General features: G+C 35.8%; 1 protein-coding gene across 3 annotated transcripts in view; it reads left to right on the forward strand.

The window, feature by feature from the left end:
• LOC150083307 (E3 ubiquitin-protein ligase RNF103-like) overlaps window positions 1-14,807 on the forward strand; it is a 111,343-nt gene that overhangs the window by 32,970 nt on the left and 63,566 nt on the right. For all 3 annotated transcript variants that reach the window (XM_090377961.1, XM_090377962.1, XM_090377963.1), the window contains one exon: window positions 7,658-7,913. In XM_090377961.1, the coding sequence (XP_090234087.1) occupies window positions 7,658-7,913 (256 nt within the window). The remainder of the gene's footprint in view (window positions 1-7,657; window positions 7,914-14,807) is intronic.

Consider the following 14,807-nt stretch of genomic DNA (forward strand, 5'->3'; position numbering starts at 1 on the left):
TTCTGTTGTCATTTCAGCCAAGGATAAAGCTGACCTGCTAGCATCCAATTTTTCTTTCAACTCCTGTATTAATGATCTAGGTAAAACACCTCCTACCATTCCCTACATGCTCCATTCAATGCCTCCTGTGGTCTTCCATCAAAAGGATGTCAGAAGGATTTTGATGAATCTTGATGCTAAGAAAGGTCCAGGTCCTGATGGTATTTCTCCACTTGTTCCCAAAACCTATGCTCCCGAACTTACTCTTGTTCTTTGTTGCCTTTTTTCACTTTCTTATTCCAAAGATGTTTTTTCTTCTGCTTGGAAATTTGCTCATATCCAGCCAGTTCCTAAAAAAGGTTGACAAATCGCTCCCATCCAATTATCGTCCCATTGCAATTTACTTTTACTCTTTCTAAAGTAATGGAGAAATCAATTAACTGCCAACTCTTAAACTGCCTAGAAACCTTCTGCCTGATCAGTGATCGCCAGTATGGATTCCGTCAGTGTCGATCCACTGGTGATATTCTGGCTTATGTAACCTATTTATGGACAAATTCAATGGAAAAGTTCGGGTAAACGTAAGCAGTTGCTCTTGACATCGCAAAGGCTTTCAATCGTGTTTGGCATAAAGGTCTCCTAAAAAAACTTCCATCTTATGGTTTGCCAACTTTTTTTTGTAATTGCTTATTCAGTTTTCTCGAGGTTTTTCTCTTATTCAGTTTCTGATCGCTCACTTGAGGGTGATAGTAGATGGCTCTCTGTCATCAAACTTTTCCACTATTGCTGGTGTCCCCCAAGGTTCAGTTCTTTCCCCCACTCTTTTCCTCTTGTATATTAATGACCTTCTTCCATTCACTGGAAATCCTATCCATAGTTTTCCCTTTGCCGATGATAGCACATTGTATTCCACTTTCCATTTTGAGAAACTTTGCTCTGCTCAATTAGCTTCAACTTCTCGAATATCCACTACCAATTCCTTAAATGCCGATCTCCAGGTAATTCTCCAGTGGGGCAAAGACAACTTAGTTGATTTCAATCCTTCTAAAATTGTCTTGTCTTATATCTCGCAAAAAGGATTCTTCTGCTCCTATGCTTATCTTTGGTGACACTCCAATTTCTAGGCAAAACGATATATCTCTTTTGGGGATTTCCCTGACTTCTAATCTCTCTTGGCACAAGCACATTACAAATATTGCTGCCTGTGCATCTAAAAAAACTTGGTTTTCTGTTTCGCTCACGGCGTTACTTTTCTTCCAAACAGCTCTTCATTCTGTACAGATCGCAAATCTGCCCTACCATGGAATATTGTTCCCACATCTTTGGTGGTGTCCCCAAAACCTCTCTCTCAGGCTTCTTGATTCCGTTCAGAAGAGGGCAGTTAGGTTAATTAATGATTCATCTCTAACAGAGTCTTTCCACTAGCTGTCTCATAGACTTGCTGTTTCTGCTGCATGCCACTTCTACAGATATTTCCTTGGGCACTGTTCTTCTGAATTGGCTTCGATAATTCCCGCTCTCTCTTTCAAAACAGTCCAAACACGTGCCGCCACCAGCCAACTTCCATTTACTGTCCAACTTCAAACTCACAGTACCAACTTTTCATCTTCCTCGTTTATTCATTGAACTGCTGTTTTCTGGAACATTCTTACTTTTTATGTATTTCCTGAAAATTACAGTCTACAGAAGTTCAAGTCTAATGTCCACAAATATTTTCTTTTATCTTCTCAACCTCCAACTCAAGCACGGTACTAAGTACTATAGGTTCTAATACCTCTCGTGTTTGGGGTTTTCATAAAAAAAAAAAATTAAAAGCATAATGCTTCTCCCCTTCTGCCATGTCTATCTTTCCTGCATGCATTGTATTTACCATATTAAAATTCTGCATCCAGTATATCAATGATGCTATGTTTCCAATATTCCTATTATATCAGCATTAGTTGATGTAACCAGTACTTTGAATTTAATGATCTATGGGTATATTCAATGGTATATTCATACCATTGAATATACCCGTAGCATTAGTGTACAAATGTTGAGAGTTTCTTGCTATTCTTTATAAACATAACATATCCCATTCAGTTGCTTATGGCAGTGCTTTCCTGGAATTTTCCATTTGGATATTCTTGTAGTTTTAACAGCAATTATTCAATACCCCCCTTTCCCCCCTTGGGCTATGTTATTACTATCCAACTTCAGCTCCTAGAGTCAATTATAAGTATCCTCTCATCTCTGTACTTTCCTTTTCTACTTTGTAAATTATTGAAAGTCTAATTATGACAGTTCAAAGTTGTGCAAGAGTCAAATTTACCTGTGCTTTTTTTTTTTTTTTTAATTGATAAAATTTTTGGTGTTGTATTCTACCCCTGGCTAACAGTTTCCCAAAATGGTTACCACTGCTTCAGTAGTATCAACAAATATTCTTGCACTTCTATTTAAGCATATCAATATAAATACAGTCTATCTACACAGAAACTTCTATATATAAAAATTCTCTTTTTTGTCAAAAAGTTTCTCTATGCTGAGAAAAATCCTACTTTGTGAGCCTTGTAGAGTCTGTCCATGCTGTAGTTGATTAACAAGGTCCAGGCCCTATATTCCCTCCTGTCATGCTTGGGTTATATTCCAGTCTTTCACATTGATTTCTAACTCGTGATTTTTTATTTATTTAACGTTATTTAGACTTGTTCATAAATTGACATCACTTTTTCTGTCCTTAAAAATAATTGTTCCTTATGACCCCGGGGGACTCACATCTGGTGAGTCCCCGGGGTCATAGCTTGGCAGACCCAGGGTCCTCAGCTTGATATCATCATTCTTCTCTTCTTGGTGATTCCTTTCTACTTCTCTCTCTCTCGGGAATTTTTTGTGCAGCATAAGCCTCAGGCTTCCTTGCACCATAGGGCTAATAATAATAATAATAATAATTATCATCTTTTCATCAGGTAACATACCCTGATCTGCTTATGCCTGTTATATTCCCAATTTCTCTAACACTTCAGTCATCCAGAATTAAGTCCTATGCCTGAACTGGTGCCTTCCACCCCTGGTGATCCATCACTTTAGCTGCATGCATGAGAGTAGACATCAGTATTTGCAGTAGATTCTAGAGAGAATTCAAGATTTAATTATCTTGAGGTCATCAAGTTTTTTCTCAGATGCTAAATTTCTACCAAGCAATAAAAAAATTTAATCAGTCTGAAAGATAATAGGATATCATGAATGAAGTTACTATAATTACCTGTGGTGGTGTCCGCACAGTGTGAACAGTGAATTATCGTGGGTTTAAGATTCATATATAAAATTTTGAATAATGTCATTTTATATAACAAACTGCTTCCTTACATTTCTTACAAAGTCCCTTACAAAATTAAGAGTACATAAATTTCATATGATTTTTTTTTTTCCCAGTTTGAAAGTTCTGTTTGGCATTCTCTTCCAGCAGAAACGTGTCGTTATTAAGGCACTTGATCTGGAGTGTAAGAGCCCTATTCTGTTATTTTAGCCAGTTTCTGCTGAAATTCTCTTTCAGTATTCTGATCAAATGATACCATTTCCTCTTTTAATTTTAACATTGTGTAAGCTTATACTTTTTTTTTTTTTAACCTTCCTTTGCTTCCTGTAAATTCAGATTGCTGATTTGTATTGTTGATATGATTAAAAATTCTTACTGCTTTTCATCATTTAATATTGCTGTGTATGGGCATTTTCTTTTAGAGTATTATTCTCTGTCCAAATCATTATTGATTTTGTCTCCATGTTTATATTTCATGCATAAGATTATTTTTGGAACTTAGAGAAGATGTTGCTGCTATGCTTGCTTGAATATGTTTTGTATAATTTTTTTTTAATCATCTTGACAGTTGCTTCATCCAGGTTATAATATTTAGCAACTGAGGTTGAGCCTTCCCTTTCTGAGCAAAATTGATATCTGGATCTTCATATACAGAGAATTTCCTTTCTTTTCAGTCCAATTGCATTCATGTATTTAGCATTAGCATTACTAGAGACATATGAACAAGAAAGCAAACTTTCACAGCATCAGCAAAAAAAAAAAAAAAAAAAACCTCCCCATTTCACCTGTCCATTTCCTTCAGTAGTTTCTCTCTTTCTTCCTTGATTTTAATTAAGCTATCAAATTCCATGATGACATATGGAAGTTTGTTCCAATAATCAACCACCTAAAGGTAAACTTCCACACATCTATTGCACAACCGTCATTTGTCAATTTGAATTTATGTCCCCTCATATATGTAGTCTGAGCAAGAGAAAGAATCCCATCATCGTTGAGCTTGCTCAATCCATTCAAAGCCTTAATACCTCAGTCAGACCACCTTGCAGATGCCTAGTCTCCAGATGCTGCAAATTTGAAGAACTGAAGCCTTTCTTGGTAAGAGCACCCCTTTTTTTCACTTCCCCAATCTTGTTGCCCTTCTCTGTACTTGTTCCAGCATCTCTACATCCTTCCTAAAATGAGACCTCCAGACCTGTATGCAGAACTTAAGGTGTGGCCTGATCATTGCCTTATACAATGGGATAATCACCTTATTCCTGCTAGCAAAATTCTTGAATATCATTGATAAAACCCCCCATCAGTTGGCCTGGTAGTTTGTCTGTACTGCTCATAGAATCCCATATCAGTGTTCTCCCCAGAAAATTTTGTCAGCCAGTCGAGTGGCATTATGAAGTAGCAGGGCGAGGAAATGTAATACTTTGCAATATTATAAAATTTTCTGTTATTTATAAATGTGACTTAAGTGATCCAGAGCAAAAATTAATTGCATAATTTAACATTATATGCTCCTGTCGCATTGACCTCGATCGCATAGTATGTTCGAATTAATATTGATCGATATCAGTGAGCAGTATCATACGGTAGCGCGAGAATTGCTTAAAGTTTAGCTGGGCATAGTCAGAAGCTGACAATGAATGAGCTCATAGAGATGCGTGAGCAAAACGTCACTGAAGTATCCGACACTTCGGACCCAGTTCCACCAGAAAAGCACATGACAATTGCAAGCTTGACAGAGGGTCTCAGCTCAATTGAAAAGGGCTTAAAAATTTTAGAAAACATAGACTCCAACGAAGAACGCATTATAGCTACAAAGCAAGGAATAAAAAAATTATTAGCTTGCTACGAAGAAATTCTGCGTGAAAAAAAGAAGGCGCTGTGTCGTCAGACGAATTTGTTAGATTTTATGAAGCCATCGACATCGAAATAACTTTTTTACGTAACTCATTTATTTTTTTAATACATATTTTGTATTAATATGTATAAAATACTGCAATTTTATTAAATATTTTTCTTTTAAACTAGTGTGTTTGTTAGTCCTTGGTCCCAATTAAACAAAATTTATATGTATTTATATGCAAAGTTGTACCCCGACTTACGCAAATTCGACTTAAGCGATTTTTGTCAGACCCACCTATCGCATAACTTCGGGGTATTATTGTATAATGATTTATTGCCTAAAAATAAGCACACATGAGGAGCAGCTGAACTAATTAAAGTAGTGCATATTGCATAATGAAAACCACTTGTTTTGTGTTTGAATGAATGTCATAAAATGTTTGTATTTTGTTTAAAAATTAAGCTCCACATAGACAGTGAGCATATGATGAATACAAGATTGTATAATAATGCATGTATACATACAAAAAATTTGTATGTGTGTGGGTATGTGTATCTAAATTTAAACATGAAAAAATCTTGTAAAATAAACCCTGTACAACTGAGTTTTTTATTGTGTAAAACAAAACTGGTTGCATTTTCTTGACTGCGTTAAACAAAAATTGTGTTATTGAAGTACTGTGTAAATTGAGAATGGGTGTGTTTCATATTACTATGATGTTTTGTGTACTCGATTTAATTATTCAAAATACCTTGTATTTACATTTGTATATTGATAACACATGCATTGTATGGGATTTTATGCAATGTTTTTTTTTCCATGAAACAGTAGGTAAAGTCTATCCAGGGAGATTTTTCAAAATATATTTCTAAATGAATATTATCAGCTTTGATAGTTTTTTACTTTTTATTGGCCTACAATTTTTTTTTTATTTTACACATTAACTTTTCTATGTTATAAATACCTTTTACATTAGACATGACTGTGATAAGATCACCATTGTAGGCAGTGAACAACTGTTTCATCACTAGTGTGTTTGAATGTACTCAAACATGTTCCATTTCATACAAGCAACAGTTTCACTCGCTTGAGAATGAAGCATGTTGAATCTTTTTAGTTTCCAGAATAAAAAAAATTACTACTGCTTGCACTTTCATATAAAGCATTGTGTTCCATCCAAGGAACTAAATAGTCGTTTAACCAAATTTTCCAGTACATGCCTAGCCAAACTAATTTGGTATGGTCCAACCTCAACACTTGAAAATTTATTGACAGGGGAGGGATTGAGAGGTGTACCCAATGGCCAAGTAGTTTTTGAGAAGCACATTTCAATAAATATTAAGCACTAACAACTAAACTTATTTACATCTGTAAACATTTATAATGATTAAAAGGTGTGGCACTGCTGGTTAAAAATGTAACTAACAGTTCAATTTGTTAAATGCAAACAATGACAATAAACAATTACAACAAATGTCATTTAGTGTAATGTTAGTTTTAAATGCATCTGTACTATTAGAGAGAATATCAATGTATTTTCTTCAGAGAAAAAGTTCTTTCAACTAGGAGGATAAAAAAAAAATTAACTAGCTTCTTAAGAAATAATTATAATGAGGTATGTGCATTTTTATACTTTACATTGACATTTTAATCTAAAATCATACTTTGGAAAAATTAAAGGTATTTTAAGCAACTTCTTGCATGTGAGATTGCCAAGTGTTATTTTTGTTGCCATTGCTAACTAGTCATGCATCTGATGAGCTGTATGACTATTATAATGGTAACAAAAAGATTGGTTATGTGGAATTAAATCTGTTGTTTGTGCATCTTAGTAAGTTTCTTTTTGTGGAAGAGATTAAACCATAGATTTAATGAGAACATACATTTTTCCAGATGTACCCACACTGGCATTTTCTGTCTTTCTTCACTTTGAGCTGTTAAAAGTGATATCAAAGTGGTCAACAGCTCATGCAAGCACTCTGTGACCGTAACAGTCACATAGTTGTAATTTGCAAGAGCAGCTTGTGCTAAGTTGTGAAAGTTTCTGAATAGGTAATAGCACTAAAAAAGAGAAATGACACTGTTTTGCATGGCTTCTTAAAGGTGTGTGCAGTCATTGATATGAGTGCTAGATTGCTTTCTAATTATTTTCGGATTGTAAGATGATTTTTTAATAAAATGCCAGATTTGAAAGAATTCTGGATTGTACAATTTCCTGTACTATAAACATTTAAAGAAATGGAAATTGTCAAGGTCCTTTTGATAGGTTTTAGTATATAGGCTAAAGAACTATTTTCAAATAGGAACACAGCAGAGAGTTTCGAAATGTTGAATAGCTCATATATTGGCCAAGTTCATTTTACTAGGAATTTAATATAATAATCCTTTCTGAAATACACCACAAAAGTTGTTTTATTTGGAAATACTGCATACTTAATAGTTAAAGTTTGTTATTTAATACTTAAATTTGTTAAAAATTTCTTTTCATATTTGTTTATATATGGTTTATATTTATTTATATATTTGTCTATCTATGGGTTGTTTAGGAGAAGTGACAGAAGAAGAACTGTTAGAAGCAAAGGAAGAGGTTGAAAAATCAACATCAAGTGCCACAACGTATTTTACCTGTGGTACCCATTTTTATGAGGAGGTAGAAGATACAAAGGACAGCGTATGGCTAGTTCAAGTAATTGCAGAGGAAAGTACTTCTTTTTTAGATGAACATACATGGAAACACATTGTTTTTAACGTCTCAAGATATGGTGTGCGGACAGGAATTTTTAAGTGCTCTTTGGATAAAAGGTTTGTAACTAGATATTATTATCCTTCCCCACCCCCCATACACACATATACCTTAAGGGAACACATACTATGCCACATTCTTTTACATATGGATAGTTCTCAAAGCCCTAGCCAAAGCCAGGTGCACAAGTACATGTGCATTGAGTGACTGAGGTTCAAGCCTATGACTACTAAATACGGTGCTGTTTCTTGTATGCTCTCTCTCTATCTTGTGAATTCTTCTGACTGTGTGGTTGTCTCGGTGTATAAACAGAAAATATATTTATTTATTTATATTCATATGATAGTTTCAACAATTAATTAATCCTTAAGGTCTACTGTATCTTTCCAAAAGTATACAGGATATACTTCTGGAAGGGTACAGTAGACATTATGGTTCATGTGGTTAAGGAAAGTAATAAATGAATAGTTATATGAGAGCTGTTCAAAAAAGAGTGACCTTAGATTTTTAATTATATATTTACATTAATGCTCTGTACATCCAAATGTTTATTGTTCCTTTTTGAAATGGTTTCTCTTCAATTTAATTATAAATCAACAGGGATTACCTTTATTTTAGATATAGGAAGCTTCTTTTCCAACTCTCCTAGTCCAACTTGCTAATACTTCTTGAGGATGGCGATATCAATTTTGCAAAACAGGTGGGACATCTTCCCCACTGTGAGAACCGTAGTGTTCAGACCGTGCGGTCTCAACAATGAGTGCTCAAGACTTCTGTCTTCAAACACCATACCTCTGGCAGCAAGGAAACCATTACTTGGATTGGCATAAAATTATATTTTTGAAGGTCTAAACTGTTTAATAAATATGGACCGATTATTTCTTTTGGTCCTGTAGCTGGACTTTAGAGTTAAATTTAGGGGTCTAATGAAATTGGATATTGGGGGGGGCGGATTATTCTCTACATTCCTTAAGTCGGACTAGAACTTTTCGGGCGGCATGTTCACAGGAATAGAGCAACTCACAATTAATCCGAAACTTTTGTCTTATGTTGTAGTCTTTGTTCTTCATGCATGCGTATAAGTGACCAATCGTCGGACAATAGGAATGGCCTACGGATATTGATTGAAGTTTCATGTAGTTTCATCTCTAAGGTTTCTGCAATAAGTAGTTTGTGGTAGTTGTGTTGAATATTTATAATTTTTGTTTTTGTATTGTAATGCACTTCAATGTAATGTGCCTATCCCAACATTATTGCTATTCTGCAACAATATAAGTGAATTTATTCTTTGATATGTCCTTTCAGAATTGCTTCTTTCACCTTGATTACCTCTTTTAAAGAGTTGAAAATATCTCTTATTTATTATTATTATTTTAAGTGCGGAAAAGTCACATGGTGCCAGATCTGAACAATATGGGGGATATGATATAAATTTGATACTTGAAGCAACGGGACATCTTGGTGTTCAACCAGGTAGAGGTTGAAAACGAGTGGACTCCTCTCGTGTTGAAGATGTGGCTATGGCTATTGTGGATTTATCAAGTCCATCTCCATGTGGTAGCGCAATGTGCCAGCTGTTTCTCGTGAAGTGGACATGCCGTATTCCACTGTAAGGCTAGTAATACATCAGGTGTTGTGGTACTATCCTTACAAGATAGTACCACATATCTGCATTACCATGCTTTAGCTACAGCAGCTAAAGCATGGTGATGCAGATATTGATTTCACATACGCACTTCAGTTCCCGGCACGAATGACAGTGGATATCACTTAGCCGTGGAACATCCCTTGGAGTGATGAAGCCCACTTCTGCTTAAATGAACAAGTGAATACGCACAACTGTCGCATTTGGACAACAGAAAACCCTTGAGTTATCCAAGAGGTCCCATTGCATTCTCCAAAAGTGACAGTGTGGTGTCGATTTACGGCCACATTCATGATTGGGCCATATTTTTTTGAACAGGTAACACCAACTGGACTCCGCACCTGTTCCGTCACTGGACAGTGATATTATGAAATGTTGGCAAATTTCGCAATACCAGAGCTGCAACAACGTGGGTGCCTTCAGGATACCATATTCATGCAAGATGGTGTGCCACACATCCACCATTGTCCAAAGATTGCTAAGGCAGCACTTTACAGACGAATGGATCATTAGCAATTGTTTCCTAGGCGCCTCCGTAGCCAGGTGGGCAGGAGCAGCAGTGCGTAGCACACGCTTCTTGATTAGACCAGGGTTCGAGCCTGTAACCACCAAATACGGAGGATGCGGAAAGGTGAGGGAATGACCACCGCATATCCCCTGAGCAATATGGCCTTAGTTGCTAATGCTCCTAAAAACCAAATAACAAAATAACAACAGCAGTTGTTTCCAGACATCTTGGCCACCCTGATCACCGGACCTCACTCCATGCAACTTCTGGTTGTGGAGTTTTTTGGAGAACCAGGTGTATCGGGAAGGATGTCAAACTCTGGCAGATCTGAAGGATAGCATTCGACGTCATGTGCTGGCTATTCCAGTCGACATCTTATGTTCTGCTGTAGAAAATGCTGTTCTTCAAATGGAAACTGTTGTTGACCAAAATGGAGGACACATTGAACAATTGTAGCACTGTTAAAGTTCTACAATTGTATTGCCACAGCGCCATATAGTGACAAATTTTTTAACTAATTTTTTTTCTTCCAATAAATGGCAAGCGCATTCTTTATTGTACCTGTTATCAAATTTCTCTTCAGTACAAGCCTTAGAACTCGCTCCAGAGCCTTCTACATAGGGATACTTTAATTTTAACAACCCTCTGTATATACTCATGATATAAAGATAACTTCTGAGTTATGCTATGTAGTTACCTTCACATTCTACACTAGCCACAGTGATGATCTGATCATCTACTACTCGTGCCTGAACAATCATATCATACCCTTTCTTAATGACTTGTCTCCATCTTCAAATTGTTTAAACCCTATCTTGTTATACTGTAAGGAAACCGATTCTCTATAGGTAAAAAAATAATCCCCCTTATTCTTAATTTTAATTTAAATTTTGTCCACCTAGTAGATTGTTTATTACAGATTACACTGGTCAGCAAAAAAACATTTTTTTTTCGCTCCCTGTTAAAATTCAGGGTGATTCTTATAGAATTGCTGAATTCAAATGTGGCAACCATATTGCTGTAACATCCACCAATTTTAAGAGAGAAGGGATTAAAGTCAAAAACTAAGTTTCTAGAAAAAAAAAAGATTTCATATGTTTTAAGAAAACATTACATACAGTACTAAATATTGAACAGTGGATCTGTTAACCTTATTTTATTTAAAAAATGTATCTAATAACAAAACACTTATTTTGTAATTTTTTGCCTTTTATAATTGCCCATTAGTATCCACTTGAGATCCATCTTGGTGGAACCTTTCACCGTGTTCATCGAAGAAAGCTCCCAGGTTTTCAGGAAAAAAGTCTAAATGGGAATGTAGGAAATGAAGCTTTGATGACATGTTGTATCCCAACTCTCTGTACGCTAAAATTAGCTCATTCACAATTTCATTATAATTTTGTGATTTCTCATTGCCTAAAAAGTTCCGGCAGACGTTTTCAAATGTCTTCCAGGCTCTAATTTCTGTAGCATTTAATTTTTAGCGAATTTTTCATCTTGGAAATAGCAGTTTGATTTGAAGACCCACAAAAATTCCCTCATTTATCTTGGCCTCACTGATTAAAGGAAACTTTTGCCTCAAACAGGGAAATCCTTCTCCTTCTTTGTCCACCACGTTCACAAATATTTTTGTCAAACCTAGCCTGATGTGCAAATGGGGGTAAATACATTTTTGACTTATCCACCAAAGGAGGATGTGCTACATTTTTCTGTCCTGGTGTAGTTTCTGAACAGTGTGGCCATTTTTTTTTTAACCCTGTAGTGAGAATCCTTCTCTTGTCTGTCAAACACATAAAAACCAGCAGTATTTAGTGTATCCACTTTGCACTCAGTCAGCAAAGCTCCACTTTTAGGTCAGCACAGATATTCCATTTGTATCCTTAATAGTATATTTTTTGCAAAAGAACCTGTAGCTTCTTGTATGTTTCTTCATGTGAACTGCATGGGCTAGGGTATACTTATTTCCTTTATGGACTAAAACTGCTTTCAAACTGTCCTTGGATGAACCAATGAAAAGCCACCACCACTGCTTGGGGACGTGCTTCAGATGCAACACTTTCATTAATTCCTGGACACTGTTACAATAAACCAAAGCACCATTCACGCAGTAATAGGTCATTATGATGGACTGCCTCTTCATATAAAAAGACACCTTGACACCTATTTCAGGAAGATACCACTGCTGAAGTCCTGATCCTAGAAAATGAACCTTGGTTTTGGAGAGGTCCAAATCTCCTGACCAAATCATTCAATTCTGCCAGATTGATTAGATGTGACTTTGCAGTATCAAAAATTGAAAAGTCTGGATCTGTACTCGTTCTGGATTCTGCATCTTCTGGAGACTCCTTTTCCAATCCTGAATCAGAGTCAATTTCATAAGTTTCTGGAGGCTTTGGCACTGCCATTGTATCATTAGAGCAGAAGGTATCGTGGGATACTCTACTTTATGCTTTATCAGAAAAACCAGAAATACTGGTCATGCAAAAGTAACAATTGTTTATGTGGTCTCAAGTTTCCTGCCATATCACCGGAACAGCAAAAGGCATCAATTTATGACTACTTCTAAGCCAGACTGTTAATGTCCTTGAACATGAGCTACAGGAAATCTTTGGAGCCTATATTTTATCTTGATCTCTGACCTTGCATCAAAAATAGAGTTTATAGGCTTTTCTCCCAAGTTGTGACAGTGTTTTGTGATTTTAATACTACTTCGCTGCAAATATAGCAAAAGCTATTGGACTTATTTTGGCAAGAATTCAACATATTTCATGTAGAGTTGAGGTCTGTGCACATAAGAACACAATTAAGAAATTGTAGATTTTTATTGCTAATTTAAACACAGTTCACAATTTACACTTATGAATACTAATTCTCTAAAACACTGGTTTGCTTTGTTTACCACTCACTGTCTGAAACACACACAGTTTTTGAAATATGAAAATGCTTGCTTGTTGTGTGGAACCCATTTGTATATATACTGGTAGAGAAGTTTTTAGAGAACTCTGTTGAAAGTTCTAGAACCTTCCAGAAATGTCCAGACCTTTCTTCTACACGTGTCAATATTCTGGTACATTCCGAAACCTTGAATGTTGTGGAAAGCTCCTGAATGCTCTAGCAACCTCCTGAGTGTTCTCGAAAAAAAAAAAAAAAAGAAAATAGATAAAAGAGGTGAAAAAGATGATTAAATCAACTACAGGCCTTGATTTTCAGTCATTAAACTATGATATTTGAAAACTGAGGGTGATGAGAACTTTTTAAGCACACATATCTGAGTTTTTGAACGTTTCTCCTATGAGAATGTCGAAATTATTTCAGGGAGGAAATTGATGCTGACCAGTATTATTTTTTGAAAATTGTAGTGATATAGTATCTTACTGAATGTGTATTTAATATGGTAATAAAATTTTGAGGATTGTATACTGGCATTCATAACAGAAACTTTCAGAAAAAAAATTGCATTCGTGTTGCATTTTATGCAAAAGAAAGGTAACAAATTACTTTTTTGAAAACTGTGTGGTTAGAGCCTTGTTCTTGGACTTGTATTTGATCTAGGAACAAAATTTTGAGGAAAATTGTGTTGGCAGCTGCACTGTAGACATGGATAAAAACTGGTGTCAGATAGAAACATCACATCTACCTTCCACCACCTCAAATGGTTATATATACCAAAATGCAATCATACAAGTTATGAAATAGAAGTTATTGGAGAGCTAACACCTTCACCCTTCCCCCACACATGCACATAGTTCAATTTTGAAGTTTTAAAATCTGTATGGATAGTTCTCTGTTTATATGTATATTGATGTCATTTCTTTCACTATTAAGACATGATTATAGTAGGAGTATAGTAGTTTTCTATTTGAATTGTGAACTTTCATCATAACAACACATAACAAGTTAAGCAATGTATGCATTCTTTACATTTTAGGCATGTTCAATATCAAATGTTGTGCCTAAAATCTCCTATGTTGTACTCAAGAAGTGTTTATCAAAACCTCACCACATGACATTTACGATGTGTTGGTTAGCCATGAAGTGAAATTTGTGTGGCAGTTCTTTCTTTAGGATAGTGGGGTATCACTGGAGATACCCCACTGTGACAGTACCTCTGTGACAGTATACTGGTTTTGGCACTTTTCACTCATTTGGAGAAGTCTGGGTTTGATTCCTCCCTGTGAATGGAAAAATTTCTGAATTCCTCCAGTCATATTAATCGAGGCCATAGTTAGCCAATCTTACATGGAGGGAGTAGGGCTCCCCATGAGTTATTCCAGATTTTTCAGCCACATGGTATGCAAATCAGCATGTAAACACACACACACTTGTACAGACATAATATATAACAGTGCAGTATGGTCTTAGTTGCTGCTACACCTAAAAACAGTACAGCAACAACTGGAGATAGGGGTTAACCTTTTCAGTACATTTGATACAAAGGTCTCAAAGAATATTTTAAAAGTTCTGAAATTTTGAAAAGGAATTGTTAAAAGATCTAAGGATTTAGTTAATAAGTACAGGGCAATGTTGCAAAAAAGTCACAAGTTAAGATTAAATTTGAAAGTAGGTGCAATTCTGCCCAGACCCAATAGGTGGGAAAACGTGTTGAGGGCCTAACAATCAGTTTGGCCCGGGAGAGACTGTGCAAGATTCATGAGGTAGAATTTTTCTCAGTGTAGTCTGTGCTTATTAATAGGAGAGATTGTTTTTACAGGGATGGGATACACTTGAATAGAAGGGGTGTAAGGATATTTGCTGATGCTATCAAGGTAGTGTTAGGTGAATCGGTGGGGAGGGGATACA

Source organism: Mastigoproctus giganteus, chromosome 7 (assembly GCF_048544385.1).
Source record: "Mastigoproctus giganteus isolate SK-2022 chromosome 7, ASM4854438v1, whole genome shotgun sequence".
Lineage (NCBI taxonomy): Eukaryota > Metazoa > Arthropoda > Arachnida > Uropygi > Thelyphonidae > Mastigoproctus > Mastigoproctus giganteus.